This window comes from Crinia signifera, chromosome 2 (assembly GCF_055691185.1).
Source record: "Crinia signifera chromosome 2, ASM5569118v1, whole genome shotgun sequence".
In the NCBI taxonomy this organism is placed as follows: Eukaryota; Metazoa; Chordata; class Amphibia; order Anura; family Myobatrachidae; genus Crinia; species Crinia signifera.
In genome coordinates, this window is record NC_139218.1 from 283463079 (window position 1) to 283486999 (window position 23921).

Sequence of the window (23921 nt, forward strand, 5' to 3'; positions counted from 1 at the left end):
TCCACTTTCACCTCCAACTGTCCCTCTTATCTTTTCCTGAACATACTACCACTTTCAGGGTTACCTTTTTTCTCCCACCTCACTTTCAGTTGCTAATACAAGCTTCTCTCCTGTCACTCAAGTCCACTGTCTGGGTTTAATACTTGAGTAGTCTCTCTGTCACTCCCTACATTCATGTCATCTTATAGCTCTGTAATATCAGACCTTTCCTCATTCTTGAGTCAACTAAATCTCTTTTGTTTGGCCTTATCTTCCACCTTGACTACTGTTACCTCCTACACACTGATCTGTGCCCCCTCCCATCTGTCTGTCTTTGCCCCCAAATGGTGCTTCTCTGTCCATGAATACTGCCAACGTCTGTTTATACCCTATTTTGGTACTGTCTGCTCATAACTTCCCATCATGTAGTCCACATCTCTTCTGCTCTCTTTCTCCCCAACACACTCTTGCTATTCTCTTCCTGACACTGTCATTCTCCCTCCCCCTTTCAGACTGGCTCTCTCTGACACTCTTGTTCGCTCTCTTACTGACACTCTCTCTTCCTCACTCTCCCTCAAATGCTCACTGGCTCTTGGTCCCCTCCCTGTCACTCACTTCCCCTCGCATTGGCAGCATGGCTCTCGTTAACAATATCCTATGTCGTACTAATGACGCGCAGGAACACAACCTTAACGATACAGTACATAGACTTGTCTAATTTATCGTGTAGTGTGTGCACTGCTTAAGTATAACACTTGATTATGCCATATAAATAAGGGATAATAAAAATGGGCAGAGATACTACTAAACTGATCTCACTAATCATGACAAAAGACACAGTTTATAAAATTACAGAATTTTTATTTGCACACAAGTTAATGGATTCCAAATTAACCAAAACATTTTTACCCAAGCTCCCATATAAGTAAAATACAAATTCAGAAGTATAAATGTAAAATATCAGTGTTTAAGACATCTTCTGTATTAGTTTCATATATGTTTATCCCGTGGCGGAAGAAGTCTCCTGGTACCGTGGCGATGAACCACATTGCGTCACTGCTGGTTCTGTCTACAGCGTCATCAGCATCTCCTTGTGCTTTTGCCCGACCAGCGATACAATTGGAGCTACCAACAGTGCTCTCAGACATCCGCATTCATCTGCCCCACACTGACATGCGTGGAGGAAGCAGCAGCATTTATGGACACCCCAGAGACAGTACACAGCCAGCAGCCAGACACAGAGGGACCCAATTTCTGACCATACACTACTCCTCCACTACGCTTTTATATAAGGACATGCATACTGCTCCCTTCCACTCCACTTGGAACTACTATAGATATTTCAAATTGAGAGGAGGGGTAGGGCTACTTATACATGAAAAGCCTAATCAAGGGGTATAATAAAGAAAAATGGTTGGGAACTGCTGTTCTATATGATACTTTCCAGCAGAGACTGAGACAAGTTAAACAATGGTTGTTGTGCACTGGAGGGAAGGCTAGAATGTAAAAGTTATCAAATGCACTATGACAAATAGGAAAAAAAAAAAATTGGTCTCGGCAGTACAAATTCCAGTTGATCCACTTACTTCTTCAGAAATTAAAGTATATGTACTGGCATTTTAGGTGGTGGTGGCTGATGGAAGACACGGGTGGAATTGAGTGTTTCTGGCCACGTGTGCGCGCACACCATCTAGTTGCACCATTAATCTCCTGGTTACAAGTATTACCATGTTTACACCTAAGGTAAGAAAGTTCCAAAAATAGTCTGTGATGCCACATATTAAGCATCAGGGAGGTGTACAACACCAATAAAGATTTAATAAACAAGCGTTGGAAATGACCTCTAACACTTACGTATAAAGTACAAAAGAAAAATCTACATACTAAATGAAATTATTGCACAAGATCAACCGTTCCCATCCAACAGCAACTTCATATTAAGATGAATAACCGCAGAAACAAAGTGATCAGATCCTATCAAATCTTCTGCAATGATATTGATGGCATTTCGGCTTACTCCAGGATGCTGTTTTTGTACCCAGTTATACAGGAATAGGAGTGTAGGCAATGTCAGTCTTTTCATGGACCCAAAGGGATGTTTTAAGATGTAAGAAGCATTTTCTGTCAAATTCAGGCCAGCCACAAAAAATGTAGCTGTAAAATTAAGAAAAATTGTTAGTGTACAGTAGGTTGGTGAAATATTTGAAAACCATACAGAGGCGAGGAGTCATTCTGAAGATTTTTATAGACTTCTAAAAAAGTAATTGAAATTTTACAGCAGCAAATACTGTATTTGAGTTGTAAGATAGCAGTCTACTCCTGTTCCATATCCCCCCCCCCCCTTTCAAGTCACATTAAATAGCCTGGACTGAATGAAAGTTACCATATAGTTCTGGAGAAAGCATCTTTATATTACATAAATCCTATTTACTTAATGCCAGGAGATGTTCATAATTCCAATAAATACATGTGTTGTGTGGCGCAGCTCATATCTGGGTACCACAATTCATAACTCTTTAAGAAGGCTCTATTGTATAGTACTGGATGGAATAAATCCTTTACTTTAGGAACTATTGGTGCAATTTGTGTTCCAGAGACAGGAAAGGAGGCTCTTAATGGTACACCTGCAATTTACCTGTAAGGGATGGGATTTCTAAACAAGTAAGGAGATGAACAGTGGACAAGTCCTTCAAATAGCAACTTTCCCCCATTTTTCACACAAATAAAGAAGATATTCACTCAGGATCATTTTCCAACAGCGACCTTTCTTTTTTTACATTCAGTATTTTTATTGAAAATTTTCAAGTTTATATAACAACCTCCCTAAACATATATAAGTGGGCAGCTGAATCGATACAGATATCAGTATAGCAAGCAAAAATACATGTAGAACAGGATCAAACAGTTGTACATAGAGAGGAAGAGTCATTGTATCACGCACAATAAGCTCAGAAGATCACGGCACAGTATTTGGATTACATCAGTCCCCGAAGGCGCCATTCGGGCACAAATGCAAAAGGGCGGCATAGTATATCAAATTAAATTACACTTGTAGGTGAAGAGATTGCAGAGCCGGGATCCCGCAGGCCAGTGCCGGAAGTCAGGCCGCTCGGAAGAGGAGGCTGGAGGGACGCAGGCGGACGGAGCTGACGGCTCCCGACTGCCCCACAGGACTCCAGGGACAGCAAGCAGACAGATTACCCAGGTCAGAGGCAGCGCTGCAGGGTCAGGATGGGCTGTTAGGATGTGTTGCCGGGGAGCACCTCAGACTCACGTCCTACACCATTCGACCTTTCATATTTGAATGCCTTGATGGTACACTTATACGGTGTTCTTCAATGTAGGTCGACAAACAACCCAAAAACTTACGAAAAACCCACGTTGACCTTTTGCTTGTGTCAATCTTTTGACCAATAGTAGTTTACCTTATGACTGATGACCTTCTTATAGTCGACCCTATTACCCATACCCGTTGGGAACCACTGGTGTACAGGACACAATTGCCCTTCGTTATCGATGAGCGACTGTCATCGCGGACAGACTGCATGAAGTTTCATGCCAGCCATAGGCATCCTGGATTTTCTGCAACTCCCATCTGACATGTATTCACATTAATGAGGGTATCATTAAATCTTGCCAGTCATTTTGGATCTATAAAAACATGACAAACTAGACACTAAAAGCACCTCATGCAAGGACAGATTTATAGAGAGAAATGGTAAAGTGTCTTAGAAAAGGTTGGGTAAGAAATCCCAGCAGTCAGATGACTGATATCGGGATCCTGACACCCAGAATACCGACACATCCCATATCCCTAGCCCTAACTGCCCTCTCCTACCGCCTATCCCTGCCCCCCTCCCCTGCAGCCTAATCTTAAATATATTACTATTAGGAACAAATACTTTTCTGTAATAACGCATATTTATAGGTGAGTAAAGAGGACTGTGAAAAAGAATGATAAAGCAGCAATATACCTTTTATTGGCATAAAACAAACAATACTATACAAGTACCAAAATGTCCATTTGCAATCTGATAAAGGCAAAACAATAAATAGTTACCTGGTCGTCCACTGTGTTTTTTCTGCTCCAGAAAGCGGATCAATGAGCCTTTATTAGTAGTGTTTGCCCACCAGTACGGTATGGATGACCACAGGAAGTCATATTTCATAGCCAAAGGGTTGTCACATGATACGATGACTTGGTAACCTTGTTTCCACAGATTTCTCAGAGTTGGCTGTTCCTGGACAGAGACAATGAATGTATAAAAGAAAGTCAGAATCATTTTAACTTGGATTTCACACATATTTGGTACATTTAACTATTGTATTATTTATCAAAGTACAAGGACTTCATAGATTGCAAACAATGCAGAAAATACATCTTCTCAGGTATATAGTTCTAATGCAACTCTGCTTTACGCATACGGCCAATGCATTACACAGAGCATTTGTCTTGTGTGCGTTGCCTGAAATATCATAGGCTGTATGTCTGGCCTATGTTGTGACAGGACGAGGGTGGATCTACCTGCCTCGGGTTAGGATGAGTAATCCCTCTAATGTTGGTAGGGTATAAACCAATAACTATTCAATGCTAGAATGGGATTTTTCATGTTATTGAGATCTAAAATACTGGGCCTCAATGGCATAATTAACATTTGCTTACTCAGAATCCTTTTAAAGACGTGAAAAATACAATTGGGACCAATCTGCACAATAAAGCAAATAGCGATATAAGGAGTCTAAGCCACTGATGCAATGTCATATATTTACTAACTAACCTTGTCCCATAGAAGAGTGGAGGATTGCATCTCACCATAGGGAATTTGAACAGTGATTTATAATTTGCTCCTAACTTTTCCCTATTGGCCAGTCATCTGTGCTGCCGGCTTTCTAGAAAGGATTCAACTAAATGAACAGCCATATCTCCATATTGTAAATATGCTGCTATGATTATGTTCTAGCTCTAGCTGATCAGTACAAAATATTTAAAAAACTTCTATGGTACAGGGCGTGGAGAATAATCCTAACAGTGCCCACATTAGGATTACCTTTGGTTAAAAGAAAGCATGAGAATGCAGGAAAAGCATTGATGGCACGGAACATATTTGTATATCTCATTTTAAAACCTTCAGAATAATCTCGCAGGGTTTGCAACATTCTAGTTTGGTTATGTTGCCACCCCATACCCTCTGAAAGGTTGTTGTGGTTGTTGCCATTTAAGACAATCAATTTGCATTATCAATTAATATTAACTGTAGAAGTTTTCCTAAAATACAATCCCTTTGTCAAACCACCTTGTTAGATATATTTTTGTTCCTAATATTAAATGTTGGGTTTTAGGTTTTTTTTCCCCTAAACTTTCTTTGATGACACAAATACAGTATAACCTCGGTGTACATAAAACAGAACAGAAGTATTAAAATTGGATATGCAATAAAAAGAAAGATATTCCTTTAAGCACTTTGTAGTAGTTTCTTCCATTACAAATCTCAAATACATCATATTAAGAAGAAATCGAAAAAGTTAGCCTGGATCCTTGCCTACTCCACCATCAACCCCAACATAGGGTATTCCATCAGTAGAATTTTAGCATTTTTAAGAGAAAAAAAGGATGTTTCTTTAAAATTGCCCAGAAGTTGGTGAGGATATGAGAGAATGTGAAGCAGTTAGTGGGACAGAGGAATAGTAGCCCATGACAGAAGGAAATATTATTTAGACACTTTATATTACTACTGATACCTTTCATTTTGAATAATGCTGGCACATGTGCTGTATACCCTTATGGGCACTTTCTGACAAATTCCTTCTTAGATGGACAAAACCATGTGCACTACAGGTGGGGCAGATGTTACTTGTGCAGAGAGAGTTAGATTTGGGTGGGGTTTTACTTCAAAGTGAGATCCATATTGCAGTGTAAAAATAAAGCAGTCCGTATTTTCCCTGCACAGAAACAAAATAACTCACCCACATCTAATTCTCTCTGCACATTTTACATCTGCCCCCCTGCAGTGCACATGGTTTTGTCCATCTAAGAAGGAATTTGTCAGAAAGAGTGAACCAAAATAACCCTCTATGAAAGGTGTGAAATCTTCGTCAATGCTGACCTTTCATATAACATGGTTTTTTAGATGGTTGCTTAGTACAACACTGTAAAATAGCAAAGAATGTATTCATACATGCTTGGGGCATAATTTTGATCCAAATATCCTGTATATGCAGCTAACTAGTCGTATATGTTGTACTGGAGACATTGGCTGTAGGTCACACGATAAGATGATTATCTCCTTAGGGTTCCTCTGTAACCAGTCACTGATCTCTTGTAGTGTTTCCTATGAAAATCATGGAACATTATTAGTATACAATGGTAAAAAATACAAAACACAAGCCAAAGTACTGTATTTAACCCTTTGAGTGCCAAGTGAATTTGTCACAATTTGTGTGATAATTGGCCAGGAAATCTTTTTTATTCATGTAAGGTTTATCTTTTATAGAATATATAATATTTGACAACATTTTCTTATTTGAATTCATATAACAAATGTGAGCAACACTGGCATTTCTTAGCTGATATTTTGCGCATCTCTCACAGAGCTGTTGGCATTTTTAGCAGATATATTTGCGCACCTCTCCTAGAGATGATGACACTCGAAGGGTTAAACTGGCATATTTATTATTAAACACAAAATAGAGATTATAATAGTGGCCATAAACAGGTCTGACTTGTCTGAGGAACAAGTAGGACCTGTTTTCCCTTGCACTCCCATGACAGCTCCCCAGGAGGACTCCTTCCGACTTGACAATTGATGTGCCATTTTTTTGCATGCGATTTACCGTATGTATAAAAAAGTCCCAGGGGCTACCGGGTGAGTTCAAGGGAAAACGGATGTGATACATTGCGGGTGCAAAAAAGCTACATATAAGAACCAAGGCACACAGTGACATTATATGTCGGCCCGATCTGTTGGAATCGGGTGAAATCGGCCCAAATAGGTCCTTTGTATGGGCATCTTAAGGCTTGTTAGCATTTTAGGGATACAAAACAGCAGATAATAAAGCAAACATAAAATGCAGTTAAGAGGTCTACTACTTCTTTATCATGTAACTGACTGCTCTTCTACATAAAAAATGCTGATGTTGCTGCAGGGGTTCCATGATCCATATATGGAGGACCTGTCCAAATATCGTCCCCTTCTGGGTCTTGATTCAGGGCCTATTGAGCTCTATTCTAGCGACACTAGTACCAATAGATCCCTGGATATTTTTGTTGTGCTATTCCCCGCCCAACCCTCAGTAAATTCCCCCAAAAAACTAGCCGTGCACATTTTGGTGGTTGCAGCGATAGAGTAAATAACTTATTACCTCCATGATCAGAGACATATTTTCACCCAAGTTTGGGCGCCTTGGTTGCTTGTCGAGTGTAGGCCGTCATCCCCTTCTTCTAGAGTGTTAACTTTATATGAGGACTCATGGGTAATGACTGCTGATCTTTTTCACTTCTATGATTCCACCTCTATGCTGCAGTTTTTTCTTTTCACTGGATGCTACTTGTATTTTTTTTTTTTTTTTTTAAACCTTATTTAAATATATACATATATACTGTAATCTTATACCAATTGCCCTTTCTGCTTTTCCATTTCAAACATAATCGTCTTCTAGATCTAAAGAGCATAAAGGTCATGAATGTTAAAGCACATATTTGGCTGATAATATAGACTAAATATCTTGATTTTGTTTCCATAACTGGCCCAGTAAATGCCCATTATCTCACCTCTACAGTCAGAGATGTATAAAACCCATGTACAAAGTGCAGGTCCTGAGTAGGAACATCGGATCTGTGACCTATCCGAAGATCCAGGTATCTGATTCCAGTGTCCATCTGTCCAATGACACTCAAAGACTATCAAATAGACAAAAGAGAAGTTATCATACTGTACTGAAAATACACACAGTAAATGGTGTTGCAGATTCATCTCAGTTAAATGCAACCCTTTGGATTGCTGATTGATAGAAGGAATTCTCAAAAGTTTTAAATATTTTAATACTAAAATACAATAGTAATATAATAAATAAAATTGATAATGAACACTGTTTGCAAGTGACCGTATAAACAAATTATTAAATTGGATTAATTTAGAGACATATAACCGGCAGAGGAATTTCTTGAATAAACAACATCCATATGAAGATACAAAGTGTGGGCATGTTATAAACTACTGTGCCAATTAGAATCCAAGTAAATGAGCTTGAACAAGCTAATTCCAATGAATAAATTGACACATTAAAAGAAATACAGTAGTTCTGTGATAAGATGCACTAATATCAACCAGACTGATTTAAATCCACTTATTAGTTTGATCCATCAATAAGATAGTATTTTGGACTTCTCGCGGCCATGCCCATTTCTCATCCCACGGCAGGCGGGACATTGAATCCAGTCTGCGATTTCTCGGTTGAGCAGACCGGGAATGGGACAGGGTCACGACTGTTGAGCATGACCCCCACATTGAATACTCCCCTAAATTTGCTTTTATTTATTTATTTATTTATTAACAGTTTCTTATATAGCGCACACAGATTCCGCAGCGCTTTACAGAGCATAGTTATAATCATAAACACATAACAAATTACAGTACAAGACAGTTTCGGACAAGTACATGGTTAATATGGATAGTTGCACCAGGGGACAGGACACTGAAGCAATTATCAGGGTGGCAAAGGTTTATATATTCTAAGAAAGGCACATAAGGAGAGAGGGCCCTGCTCGTGGAAAGCTTGGACCATTCGCACTCTACCTCTACAGCATTAATGAAATTAAGAGGCAAGGAAAAAGGAAGCGGAAATGTTACTCTTGCCTCCATACATGCCTTCTCGGACTATTACATAACCAGATCTCTCAGCTCAGCCACTAATGCCTCTGTTCCTTGTAGTAATGGTCTACTCTGTCTCCCCCTTTAGCAATCTATGGAAAACTTGTTTTCTGTAGACCTGGATGCTAACCAGAAAATAACGGGCAACATAATTAGAAAGAGTGCATTTTTCAAATTTGGATGCCCACACAGTTATTGTTATTATGTGGGGGAGAGGACACATAGGGATCAATTCAATCCAGCTGGGGAGGAGCTCCAGAAGCTACTCAATTGATCACAATGTAATGTCAGGGAATGGCAGTTCTCACGCCTCAGGAGAGGTGTTTAGTCACAAGAACCAACATTTTCCGACTTAAGTGCCTGCCGCAAAGCTGTTTGCGCTGTGTTAAAGGCAGAAAACAGCATTGTTTGGTAGGATTAGGAGGGATGCAAGAAGAAGTTCTCTGGTCAGGCATAAGTGCGCTTAATTGAATAGCTATGAGACCTCCTTCCTGGCACTTTTTTGATTGTGCTCAACTGAATTGACCCCATAGTACTCTCCCAGCATATACGGAAAATATGCATTTCCTAATGCAGGGTAACATTATCTGGTGATGACTAAACAATAACTAGTAGGGGGTATGAAGGTATGAGGCTTAGGGTAAAACTGTTCTTATGGCATTTCATTAGATGTAGCGAGTGATGTACTTTTTAGCCCTTCTGTTCCCTTGTCTCCATAGCTTGTGTCACTATTCCCTATGTGTGTGTGTGAGTGTATTCCCAGGACTCCAACTACAGTATTACCCTGTATATTATATGCTGTTATCCTTATATAGTTATGCAGGAAGTATCCAGGGGAGAAATATAAAATCTCACCAAAAGGCCACCTCCACAGGAGATGATCAGGACAAAAACCAATTACCACGTCATTGTTCCTTCTATTTGCTTCCCTTTGTTCCTCACTGGACATCTTGGAGCCTGACACAGCAGGTGGGCAGCAGGAGAGTGACATCTGTGGGAAGTAGAAGGGAGAGACCTGATACCTGAACCTACCAATCAGGTAGCTGTACAACTCCCCCAGGTGAGCATAGCATTATGGGAATTTACAAGGTTTTAAAGGAGCTTGCATAGGTCAGCTCTGTCCTGATGTTAGTCACTGACCTGGGCTAAGGACTGATACTCTGCCTAGGTATTTTGTGGAACGTATAATCTGCCCTGGGTGGGCTCAACTACTCTCCTGTGTGGAGTGTCCAGTGCTGTGTGGACTTTTATAGATCCCCTGAACTATCACGGCTTTGTGGAATACATGATAGGGTTGCGGTGGGGATCCCTGTGCAATTGGGAGAACTAATCTGCTATCACTGCTGTGTGGATAAGCGATAGTATTCTGTGTGGAGCTGCTTTTGCTTCAATCCTGTGTGTAATCCGGGAGTTCATTGCTGTGCGGAACTCTGTGGAATTGCGTGGATTAATTCAGTATCACTGCGGTGTGGAAACAGAGATAGTTACTGCTGTGTGGGAACTCTAATATACCCCATACAAGGACTGGCTATTCAGAACACTACTGGCATATTGTATCTATGCTACATTTGCCTCTTGTTCCTGTATATTATTTATTGTTGTGTGCTGTGGAAATAAATTGTTACTTTGATTTCATCCGGTGGGTGCCTGGGTAATTGGAGAACCCGGTATCCTCACAGGGGGCAAGATCATTTTAAAGAGTGGACCTCCCTTTTACAAATGTAAGTGGCCCTGAACTTTTGGATGCCAAGTTGGGTAAAGACTTTCCCTCATCTCTTGACTCCATCTTTCTGACCGGTAGGGTTAATGAAAAGTGATCATATTGATCACCAGACATAAATTTTCACTGGCACGTATAATTGAACAAGGGTGGCTCCATCTTTCTAGTGGTGAGATATTTGTGGGGTTAAAGAAAAAGACTGAACGTCTCACTGTTAACAACACCATCATCTCCCCCGTTCCCCAACTCCGCTGCCTGGGTGTCACTCTTGACTCCTCCCTCTCCTTTGCACCCCACATCCAAGCCCTGGCCCATTCTTGCCGGTTCCAGTTACGCAACATTGCTCGCATCAGGCCCTTTCTCTCACAGAGTGCAACTAAGCTGATCATCCACTCATTGGTCATCTCACTGCTCTGACTACTGCAATGTTCTCCTCACCGGCCTTGCTCAATCCCAACCGGCTCCTCTCCAATCTGTCCTCAATGCTGCAGCCAGGCTTATCTTACCCTCCCGCCGCTCTAATTCTGCTACTCCCCTTCAACAAAATCTGCACTGGCTTCCATTCCCCTACAGAATCCTCTTCAAACACCTCACACTCACATACAGGGCCATCTCTAATTCCATTGCTCCTTATATCTCTAACCTCATCTCCATTCATACACCCTCCCGCCCTTTACGGTCGGCTGACGACTGTCGTCTCTCCTCCACCCTGATCACTGCTTCCCATGCTAGAGTACAGGACTTTGCCCGTGCTGCACCCCTTCAGTGGAACGCACTCCCTCGCTCCATTAGACTCTCCCCGACCTTGCAAAGCTTCAAACGGGCATTGAAAACTCACCTATTCATCAAAGCATACCCTCCCACCGCATAAACCAGATGGTTCTCCGACCCCTTGCCTGTTTACATCCTGCTATCTAACCACCACCCACTTGCTTGCACCTCTTGTAATCGGTCTGTCTCCCCTTCCTACTAGATTGTAAGCTCCTCTGAGCAGGGCCCTCTTCCCTCCTGTTGTCAAAGCCCTCTTCTCTTCACATGTCACTCACAGCTCTCCTATACTCCATCACTCAGTGACCATCTTTGTCCGCATACTCATCTCCATCATTGGCCTCAAGCCTCTAGTTGTATGTTGATTGGGTCCTCACTACTTATATCCAAGCTGTAATGTGTATTGAACTGTGCGCTCTTTATTTGTACTGTATTCTTGTTATTTATTCAATGTTATGCCAAGCTTTGTCTCCCTGTATTGTTCCTTTGTACGGCGCTGCGAAACACTTGTGGCGCCTTATAAATAAAATTATAATAATAATAATAACGTCATGGCAGAAGGAACAATGAAAAATATCAAAATAGAATACCTGTGTTGTAGACCATCTTAAAATAATGGAGCGTGTGATAAACGGCACATACTTCTCCAAGAGCAGAAGCAGCTTAGGCAAACTAGGATCGATTGCTGATGATTTGTCTAAACAATATGTCATAGTATCATGACTTCCTGGGAGAAGAAGAAATGAATGTTAGGAAACTACAAATCCTTGTGAAATACAAATTATAATTATATTTTTAATATATGAAAGGGTTCAGGGAGATGGAGCCACACCCTAAGATGTTGTGGCCATGACCCACTCTGTGGTTTGCTGCTTTGATATTAAAGATGTGCATAACCACAGCCCCAAAGCATTATGGTCCAATATATGTTTCTAGCACTACTAAACCTGTGTAATACACACATGCATACAGTTCATCCATGAAAGAGTTCAAAAGTGATATTGTACAGGGCATGGAGACAAAAGTGATATTGTACAGGGCATGGAGACAAAAGTGATATTGTACAGCTGCCCAAAACCTGCGCTCAAACCTCATTTTTTATTGAAAACTACAGTAGATAGAGTGAGACTTCCAGTGAGAGAATACACACACACTATCTTCATGCACTAGGCGGCTTTCGAGCTGAAAGCAGCTCAGATGAGTAAACGGTGCTGCTTTCAGCTCAGTCGCTCAGTGTGTATAGGCCTTAAGCTTCAAAAATAAGACCAACATGAAAATTGTACCACAATTAAAAGCCAAGGTACAGTTTGTTTATTTTTTATTTGACCTTGCAAGCATACATTTTAAACTGTTTGTCATGTTTGCTACCCTGTTGCATGAACACTGTATCACTGAGGGCTAAAATGTAACATATAAAAGTAACTTTATGTTATTTATCATCCCACCAAATTTCATGAGAATCTGGGTCGGTCGGGTTGGAAAGTTAATTTTGGTGATGATTTGCCATAGGTACTGACAAAGCTCCAAAATTGGCTTTTCTTTTGGCTTTTATTAATGCGTTCAATAATTCTATTAGGTTTATTCAGATTTACAAATCAGGCAGGGCAACTATTGTAACGTAACATCATTGCGGTTGCTTGCCTTTTACATATTATGATGTGTGTTTAGTTCGCGCCACCATGTCATGATTCATGGTGACACTGTCAAATCATTTTAATTAAATATAGTAAAATTACAGTATTTTAAAAGAACTTTGTATTATTGTTATTACTTGGTTAAATTGATCATTGTTATAAATATACAATTAAAAAAATCTGATTTAAGAAAAGATTGGTTTGTTTTTTATTTCTTTTTGTAATCATGATTTTTTTTCACACCCTGTTTATTTTGTGCATATTGGTCTGGTACAATATTGCGAGCTTTGTATATGAATGGTAGAACTATACACAAAACAGTACCTGGAATTGATAAGTTGTACAGAGGAATATCCCACAGTTTCTCACACAGCTGTGACATCCACTGAGCGTTCCCTCCATTATCAATATCACATTTTTGCAAAAGTTTTTCCATCTTGTAACTGTGCAGAACACTGTAATGATAAAAAAAAGTGACATACAATTGACTTTTTACTTATTTTAGAGGATAATTCCAACATTATTTAGGGAATTTAATTCATAGCTGGGCATCACTGATGTCTGGATGCGCAAATCTGCTCATTTCCATTTGCACTTCCATGGGGTGTGAAACAAAGGCCCTTATTCTGGTTCACTTGCAGAGGCAAATTCCTTCTGAAATGGACAGAATCATGTGCCCTGCAGGTGGGGCAGATGTAACTTGTGCAGAGAGAATTGGATTTGGGTGAGTTATTTTGTTTCTCTGCAGGGAAAATACTGGCTGCTTTTATTTTTACACTGCAATATAATTCTCACTTTAAAATAAAACCCCACCCAAATCTAATTCTCTCTCTGCACATGTTACATCTGCCTCCCCTGCAGTGCTCCGGGTTTGTCCATTTGAGAAGGAATTTGCCTTTGCGAGTGAACCAGAATAAGGGACAAAATGAGCACAGAACTGGTCACACAGTGCCTTCACCTGGCAGTTCCAGAAGCGCTATGGACCAACGCTATGAATTGAATTTCCATATACTGAGCATTGCACAATGTAAGCAGTCTTCATATACAGAATACACTGTTGTGATGTATCTGACAAATATTATATAATAAATCCCACTTGGCAGAACAAAGCATCTGTTCACCAGCTGTAAACCAAATTTAAATGTGTTACTTACTTGTATGTGCTCCTAACTTTGAATCAGGCCCCATATGTTTTATATATTACTAATTACAATTGTTAAAAAATATACATTTATATTTTAAACTGCAAAAATATGAAAAGACAAGTACATTTCCTAGGAACAATGTGCAAAAAAAAGACTCTCAAATAGCCTTGACTGGGAAATGCCATATATTATATGGGCAGCAATTAACCTGTTGGTGTAAAGGTCAACAGTCATTAGCTTGACCGGCAAAATGTTGACACAGCAAAATGCATTAGCTCTACAGGTTCAAAAGGTCGGCAAGCAAAAGGTCAATATGATTTTTTTTTTTTTTATACCAACTTGTTTATTCTTTACCATCCCAGTGGGTATGGAGGGAGAATAGAAAAGTCTGCCGAGAATGGCAAGCGCAGGGGTACACTTATATGGTGTCCATGCCAACCTATGTCGACATAGACACCAAAAATAACAATGAAAAACTCATGTCGACATTTTGCCTTCTGACCAATAATGGTCAATCTAATGACTGTCGACCTAGACCAGGGGTCCTCAAACTATTATGCTCTTGGACCCCATCAGACAATAAAAATAATTACAGGACCCCAGCAAGTTACTGCAGAAGGTCATCGCATCACATGTGTAGTCAGCAGACAGCACGGTACTTATTTCCTAGCACGGCGCCCACGATCTAGATTGTATATGTCGGGCTGATATCTCAAGCATTGCGTGCATCTTATGTGTTTGTGTGGCATAAGATGCATGAGATGATACAATTGACACGATCGACGAGATCGAAGAGATTTTTACATCTCAAACATTGCATGCATCTTATGTGTTTGTGCGGCATAAGATGCATGAGATGATGCAATCGACGAGATTTTTACATTGGAATCAATGTGAAATGGTCCCTGAGACCCAATTTTACATTTATTCCAATGTAAAAAGCCCCCAAAACCCCAATTTTAATTGCTAACCCCCCTCATGGGTGAAATGGCCTCCCCATTGTTAACGCCACGCCACTATTGACGCCAACCCGCAGCATGGCGAGCGCAGCGAGCCCGCGAGGGGCGGCGGTACGCGTCCTCCGACCTTTTCATACCACCACTATCCACGTCGGCGTGGAGTTGAATTTATATAGTGTGGCGAGCGCAGCGAGCCACCGAGCCTGAAGCGTGGCGAGCGCAGCGAGCTCCGTGAGGGGACGCGGAATACATGTGAAGTAGTCCGCATCCGCTCGCCACGCTTTGGACACTATATAAAATCAACTCCACGCCGACTTGGATAGTGGGGGTATGAAAAGGTCATAGGACGCGTACCGCCACCCCTCGCGGGCTCGCCACGCTTCGGGTTGGCGTTGATAGTGCTGGTGGCGTTAACAATGGTTATTGGGGGCTCACAAATTTTTTCTTATAGCATCTTATGGATCTCATGGATCTCATGCATCTTATGGATGCATAAGATCCATGAGATGCATAAGATGAGATCCATACAATTAAAAAATCGTTTCAATAGTATTGATTGTATGCCTTAAGTTATGGTGCCCACACACGCACCGACCCCGGCGATGCTATGCGATGGGGTGCGCGCTCCCGCAGCACCTCATCGCACAGTACAAAAAGTATGTGCTGCACATACTTTTTGTACTAGCTTTTTATCGCATAGCATCGCATCGCATGCACATCGCATGCACAAGGCATACGATGCGATGCTATGTGTGCTAGTTAAGCACAGAACGCACGCCGGGATCGATGCGTCTGTGGGCACTTTTAGGCATACACTCAATGAGATGGGCGCCGTGCTAGGAAATAAGTACCGACAGCACATACATGGCAGCAGTGTGGAGGCACAAAATGATGTGAGGAGCAGACAATTCAACAGATTATTCAGACTCCTTGAATCACTGACTGAGATTAGAAAAATCATCAGCCTGATGGTAAGCAACATGCTGAGAAGGACGGCACCCACTTTTGGGTCAGGACTCACAGTTTGAGAACTGCTGACCTAGACCATTCGACCCATATCCAGAAAAAAATATACTGTCCAGGCAAGCCCATGTTGATTATAGAGTATACAGTCTAATGTACTTGTGTAGTTTCATGGCGGCAGTTACGTAGTCAGTGTAGCGTTCCTGTCAGAATCAGCATAGTATTCCTGCGGCCAGCGTAGTCAGTATCAGTGTTGTGTTCCCGCCCATCCGCGTAGTTAGCCTAGTCAAGTACACTTCAAGTAATCCGCGTCCGCTCGCCACGCTTCGGACTCGGTAGCTCGCTGCGCTCGCCACACTTTATAAAATCAACTCCACGCCGACCTGGATAGTGGGGGTATGAACAAGTCGGGAGGACGCATACCGCATCCGCTCGCCACGCTTCGGGCTGGCGTGGATAGTGGGGGTTTGAAATGGAGGCATTTGCCAGTATGTAACATGGAGCACTGGCAAATGCGTCCTTTATTGTGCATGAGATGCACTTGCGAACCACACCCCCTCTTTTGTGCAGGAGACACACACGCTACCGAACCCCTAACCCTGCCCGTCTCCCTGAAGCGGACACAGGCAGGGTTGCCGCAATAATTACTGAGACGCACAAGCGTCTGAGACACTCCTGTGTCTCAGACAGATGGAGCGCCTCTCCGTCAGCATCCGCCGATCTGGCGGTTACCGGCGCTGTGTGAGAGGCACTCACTAGGCTTGCCAGGGATGCCGGGTACAGAGCTGCAGCTCCCGGGGACAGTACGGTGACTAGCTGCCTGACGGGGACACTATGCTGACATTGCATGGCTGCGGTGGACTGACTACGCTAGGCAGCCGTTGGGTCACGCGGATAATGTAGCTTAGCCTATGCTGTAAACGTAGCATAGCCGGGCGCTGTGAAACTACACAAGTACCTAGCAAATTATTTGATAAATAGACCCTTAATGCTATTTAGAAAAAAAAAAAAAGAAAAGTTCTGATGAGAGATGTTTTCAAAATGTTTTCAGTATTTGCTGCTTTGTTGCACATAATCGCGCATGCACCATCAGACAGGGGAGCTAATTTGGCACACAGCAAGCAAATTTCCTTAAAATCCCCAGACCGCAGAACCATACAATCCTGACTATATTTACTTGATATTTGGACTATACAAGAACATTATACTGAGTACTTGTGTAGTTTCACGGCGGCAGGCTACGCTACGTTGTCAGGTAGTGACTCCGTGGCAGCCCTGCGTAGTCAGCATAGTGTCCCCGTCAGGCAACTAGTCACCGTACTGTCCCCGGGAGTTGCAGCTCTGACCCCGACGTCCCTGGCAAGCCTAGTGAGCACCTCTCACACAGTGCTGGTAACTGCCAGATCCCCTGCGCTGGCGGACGCCGGCGGAGAGGGGATCATGGGTGCGCCGGCGAAGAGGCACTCCATCTGTCTGAGACGCAGGAGCCTGACTGACTACGCTAACTACATAAGCTCCGGCTAGCCGTGAACGAGCAGGAACACTACGCTGATTCTGACAGAGATGCTACCCTGACTACATATATCTGCCGCCGTGAAACTACACAAGTACCATTTGCTAATATATATAAAAAGTGCTACAAATTCGACCCACACAATGCCGGGTTACCCTGCTGTACATTTATTAGGATGAGAGTTCTATTGAAGCTAGCAATCATATTCTATCCATTATTTTCTAGATGCTTTTTCCGTGAAAACCACTCCACCTGATGTATGCTGTTTTGGAGATGTGAACACATATCTCGCAACCGTTTCTTGATGCACGGTTGTCGGGCCCAGAAGTGCCCTCCCCTTCTTCTCCACCCGCTTGCAGGCAGTACATTTCTAGAAAGGTCAGACTGTCCTGCCAAACCTGGGATTCCTGGGGAGTATGAATGTGAGTGGCTTTTAACACTAGCAGGGAAGTAACCTGGATCTTCAGTTTGGGCTAATTGCATGTAACTGCGCTGCAATAAGTAGTTTCAGTTTATCATAAGTTTCCCAGGCATGGTTCAAAAGGATGACAAGTCTGACAGTGTGTAGGTTGGCCCAAAATGGTCTACACGCATGTCCTTCGACATATGAAAAAGGGCAACACAATGAAAAAAGTCCACATGGAAATTAAAAGTTTTATGTTTCTGGGGTAAAAATTGTAGGTGTCAATGCGATACCCCAATTAGTGTACCATGCTTCAGACAAGGTGCCTCGCTGCACTCTGCACAGATTACCATTCCCAATCCTAGTCCATGTGGATGTTAAAATATGAAAAATGCAAAGAATTCCAGAACCACTGGTGTCAACTACATGTTGTGTCAACCAATTGAACCTGTTGACTTTCTGACCATGTAAAGTATATGGTGCCAACCTATCATCCAGATATCAGTTTGCCATGGGCATGTACAGTGTATGGGCTTTTGGTAAGCATGGAACTCTTGCTCTACGGATAGGACTAGTGCAAACTCATGCAGTTAGTGATGCCTGTACTGACAGGCGGATGTATAGAGAATAGCAGTCATACAGATTTGTCTGTGTTCAAGCACACAATGGAGACACTTTGCATGCAATATCCGCACTTCCACCCTTTATTGTTTTCTATTTAGGAGGGTGTTTCAGCGACTTGCACTGTTCTCCTTTTTGAAAGCAGGGGGAAGTAGCAAGATGGCATAGTCACATGGGATGTCATTGTCAGCTAAAGCTCAGCTACTTGTGGTCACATTCCATGTGCCCATGCCAGTTATAGAGTTAAGCAAGTTGTGTAATAAAACTAGATTATAAATATAATAAAGGCGAGACTTACAATAATAACATGCAGGGCTTGCAGGAACGCGTTGCTGCATTTACAGGCATACAGGAGGTCATTGCTTTGTATATTATGAAAGCAGCCCACAATGGAATGTGACACAACTGGGTTGTAGAAAGCAATGTAATCTCAAAGTGGAAAGCTTGTACAGGTGCAGTAATAGGACAACAGTATAGACATTTTTACCCACTCACTGTGGGTGTGGCACAAAGGGTCTACAGCAGGCTTGTCCAAACTTTGGCCCTCTAGCTGTTGAGAAACTATACATCCCAGCATGCCTTGCAAAGAGCCGGAGGTCAGAAATCCCTGGCAGAGAGCATGTTAACCCCATGGTAGATAGCAGGTTAACCCCAAAGCGATGAGCAGGTTAACCCCATGGCAACGAGCCAGAGCATGTTAACCCCTGGCAGAGTAGGTAACTACTGGCTGAGCATTTAACCCCATGGCAACGAACATTTAACCCTGGCAGAGCATGTAAACCCATGGCAGAGCATGTTAACCCCTGTCATCAAGCATGAAACCCATAGAAACAAGCATGTAGGTAAGCGGAACTCATGTGGCACAATATGTAATAGGCTATACCGTGTGTGGTATCATATGTAATTGGTATTACGGTGTGTGGCATAATGTGTAACAGGGAATTATGGCATGTGGTATATTATGAACGGGTGTGGGACATATCAAAGGCATTACGGTGTAAATTTTTGCCGTGCGACTTAGTCACGCACTGTCCCTATTTCCAGATTATGTCTTTTCTACTATATGTCTATCTTGCTTTATGAGAGTGGGCCAACAAGTACTCCCCCCCGCCCTCGGTTTAGGATATTTGCCATGTGAGGGAGAGGAGGCTTCTGTATGTGCCATGATGGGGGGAAGTGGAGAGGAGGCTTTATTCCATTGGGAACCAGAAAAGTTCAGGTAGGACCCCAATTTTTGTAAGTGAGGGGTCCCAGGGACCCACTATTGTTTTTAGGTTTTCGCAATCACTGGGTACTCATGTTAACTCACCTCCAGTTATGATTGGCCACTAGCGGATAGGGTCAGAACTAGGCTTTGAGGGGGGGTGGGGTGAGGATGCGTGTCAGTGTGATAGAGCACAGGCTGTGAGGGGGGGAGTGCATAAGTGTGATAGAACCCAGGCTGCACGCTGAGGAAGTGCATCCATGTGAGAGAGCCCAGTCTGCGGGGGGAGGGATTAATTCAGTGTAATAAAGCTCTGGCCACAGGGCGAAGGACTGCATCAGTGTGATAGAGTCCAGGCTGCAGGGGGAAGTGAGTGTGATAGAGCAGAGGTTACAAGGTGAGGGAGCACGTCAATTTTTATTGAGTGCAGGCTGCGTTAGTGTGTGATAGAGCGCAGGATAAGAGACTGCGTGAATGTGATAGCGTTTCTGCGCATGTGCAGACATAGGGTGCGTGCACCCACGGCAAACTTTCGGTTCGCCAGGTGCACGCACCCTAAATGGCGTGCGATTGGCGCCGGGTTGCCCCATTACCATATGGGAACGCCCAGTGTTACATGGACGTTCTCATGGTAATGAGGCAGTGACGTGGGTGAGGGGGGGCTGGCAGATGACATCCCATATCCGACCCAGCGTGCACGCATATGGAAGGGACTTGAAAGTCACTTTTATATGCATGTACCTTCCACAACTTTCGGTGGTCGGCGGCCATTGAAAGATGTGGGAGGTTACCTGCGGCATATGAATGGATGTTTATGCTAACCCGTGCTGCGAAGGAGGGGCGGGGGGACGTACATTTGCCGGGTGGGGTTTGGTGGATTTGCAAGGCTGCAAATTTGCAGCCTTGCGAATTAACCAGAATAATGCAGTGCAGGCTGCTGGGTGAGGGAGGATGTCAGTGTGCTAGAGCACATGTTGCAAGGTGAGGGAGTGCGTCAGAGTGTTACAGAGCCTAGGCCATGAGCGGAGAGAATGCATCAGACCGCAGAAGCACATCAGTGTTATTGAGTGCAGCCCAAGCAATGAGGGAGCTCGTCAGCGTGATAGAGTGCAGGCCACAAAGAGAGGGAGTGTGTCAGATTGATAGAGCACAAGGATTAAGTGGCACTACTTCTGTGGGAATTGTGTGCCCACTGGAGTACCTGGCACAGTGGGGCAGATGTATCAACTAGCGTTAAGTGCATATCTGCACTTAACACTAGGTAACTGGGGGGGATTAAAGTTTTTTTAAATGTACTAACAGCGCACCTAACGTGAGCTAGGGACAGCCTGCCGAGTAAGGCTCGGCGGGGCTGTCCCAAGCAATCCCCCCAGCAATTAGCGGCCGGGGTGATGTATTAACAGCCTTCTAGGCATGAATACGCCCTGGCCGCTTCACCAGCTCAGGGCTAGTGCTGTCCTATCCCCACTGCAATGACAATGCTAGCCCTGCTGCTGGCTCAAGCTGCGCTCGAGATCTCTCGATAATAGCGAGAGCTGGCAGGGGGAGAGGGAGATGTTTTTTTACATGGCGCATGTGCAGGGCTGCTGATGAGGAGCCGCAGACACAGGATATCAGGGGTGCCAATTTATGTTTTTGCTGGTGGGTGGTCAAGGGGGCGTGTTCTTTAGGAATGGGGTGTGACCCTGCAATGGGCCCCCACAGACTCCCCCCCAGTCCAGGACGGAGGAATGCGGGGATCCAGGCACTGCCACAGCGGGGTCCCTGCAGCACTGGGGAGGCAGCGGGGTACCAGCAGCAGATAGGCAGTCACCGCTGATTTCCCATCCGCTGCAGGGACCCCGCTGCTGACTGTGTGTTCAGGCTCAGCGGCACAGGTTGGCGGCGAGCTCCTGACGTAGCCTGTGGGTGCTCATCATTTTCCATGGGTGCTCGGGCCCCAGAGCACCCACGGTTTCGGCACCTATGCAGGACATAACGGCTATCCTTATCGGTGCAAGAGGGGTTAATATATCAGGCTGTAACAGGTGCCGCTTCTCCTCATTATGCAGGAAAACCAGGACTCATTATTTCTTCAACGTTATGGGGATAATAACACATCTGCCCCAGTGTGTCTAAGGGGATCTACCAGGTGCAATGTGTAGAAGTACTCTGGCTGGCACAATAATGTGCTACAAGTATGATCACTGTGTGATTGTGGTGTAAAGTGAATTGGTATCATGACATGTGAGCACGCCCCTTCCCCATGATACCACGCCTCTCATTGTTTTATCCCCGCCCCACCTTCGGCGTGCACTGTCGCTAAAATGTCTAGTTAGACAGTAGTTACAGTAACAGCACTGCTTACAAGTGCTGCGGACAGACAGGTGCCGGGCAATCTGATGATAGCAATAACAGAAGGCGCCCATCACACGGGGCCAGGTGAGAGCAGGAGCCGCGCAGGATGAAGCAGCCACTATTCCATCTCTATGCCATTCTCTTACCGCCAGCGCCTACAGTCATTGACTCACCTAATAAAGGCTGTCTGCCCCCGTAAGTTCCATGCCGGGACAACTATAGCGCTACGTACTCCCCATGTAGACGGTTACCGGCCGAGGTGACTGTGTCAGTCAAACACTACATGGAGGGGCAGCCAGCCCGCCCCTTCCCCAGAATAACATCTATCACCCCGTGCGGCGTGTACACGCACAACAGCTGGGGAGACAGGGAGAGCTGCGCATGTGCGAAACGTCGATGGTCAGCTCTGCCTGTTCTTTGACTGATAATAAAAACCTAAAGCGCTGGTCCCCAAGTGATGACTGTAGATCTTTTCTTAAATTGCTAATCTGCTATAACTGCAGCCTCTGACCCAGAGGAATTGTGACATTTTTTGCAATTAAATTATTCTTTGTTGCAGATAACATGCCACACTCAGAGGCGCTGTCGCACCAGATACAAATTAACCACTTTATATATACTCAATGGAACAGGATGTTTATATACCAAATGTAATTAAAATACACTAAAACAAATACTCATAATATGAGTGCACTCAAAATAAAGGTGGGGTATGGGTGAAAACGGACCCAGACCAAGGACTGCCAGACCGGACACTACAAGCTCCAGACTGCAGATTTTAATGTCCTGTCCGGCGGTCCGGGCAGTGGCGTAACAAAAATATTTGCGCCCCCCCTGCCGGGACAATTTTGCGAGTCTCCCTGTCTCAGTGTGCCAATGAGTTCCGGCATTCCTGGATTCAATTCTCGTCGCCAAGCCAGGCATCTCTAACATCCGTTACCCTCTGTTCCAGTTATTGCCAAGGAGGATTCTTTTAGGGTTTTTCAGTTCCTGTTATCATCAAGGAGACATCTATAGATTGTAAGCTTGCGAGCAAGGCCCTCCTACCTCTGTGTCAGTTTGTTACCTCTCAGTTTGTTTTATCACTTTAAAGTGCAAAGTATGAATTGTAAAGTGCAATGGAATATGCTGCGCTATATAAGAAACTGTAAATAAAAATCACTAAAGGCCCCCATACACTGAGCCGATTTGGTCTGGTTTCGGCCGATTGCGACCAATCAGGCCGTTAAATCGGACCAAATTGTCTGTCCCTGACATGCCGTCGGGTCCGATGCGCATTGGACCTGTGTCAGGTGGTCGAACCTGCTGGCCTTCTGACCACCGACCTTGGACGTCCCTCCTGGCGGCGATACGGCGGGAAGCAGGGACGCATGCGATCCATCACAACAAATTGTGACGGATCGCATGCGTCCCTGCCACCCGGGAAGGTCCTGGGCAGTTTGCAGGGTATCGGGTGTCCGTACACTGCTGCAAGACATTGCAGCAGTGTATGGGCACCTTAAGTTATCCAGTGCCTGTCATTGACAAGGAGGGGTTTGATTTCTGTTATCGCCAGATCCAGTCCTTCAGAGACTTTCCAACAATCCCAGTTTCCAGCATTATTCTGAACCCAGTCCTATGTACCGTCTGGTCCTGTTACATAGTTACATAGTAGGTAAGGCTGAAAAAAGACTTGCGTCCATCTAGTTCAACCTGGTATAGATATCCATTGCTGATTTGGTAGGTTCTGGTATTTTACAGACAAATTATATTTCTTATTTGTACCCATGGATGTTTTTCTCCAGTAAATGTTTGTCCAACTTTGCCTT

General features: G+C 43.7%; 1 protein-coding gene across 4 annotated transcripts; it reads right to left on the reverse strand.

Moving 5' to 3' along the window:
- Positions 1–816: 816 nt before the first annotated feature.
- PLCXD1 (phosphatidylinositol specific phospholipase C X domain containing 1) lies at positions 817–22446 on the reverse strand. Of its 4 annotated transcripts, none has more exons than XM_083168743.1 (7): positions 22287–22445; positions 13293–13423; positions 11925–12061; positions 7748–7876; positions 6156–6308; positions 4040–4220; positions 817–2133 (listed from the first exon to the last, which is right to left on the reverse strand). In XM_083168743.1, the coding sequence occupies exons 2-7, from the start codon at positions 13402–13404 to the stop codon at positions 1886–1888; spliced, it is 960 nt and encodes a 319-aa protein (XP_083024869.1). In that variant the 5' UTR covers positions 13405–13423; positions 22287–22445; the 3' UTR covers positions 817–1885. The 4 variants fall into 4 exon arrangements, with proteins under 4 accessions (XP_083024869.1, XP_083024867.1, XP_083024871.1 ...); XM_083168741.1 differs by having other exon boundaries at positions 817–2129; positions 4036–4220; XM_083168744.1 differs by lacking the exon at positions 817–2133 and adding an exon at positions 2149–3197 and having other exon boundaries at positions 22287–22446.
- Between the last annotated feature and the right edge of the window lie 1475 nt (positions 22447–23921).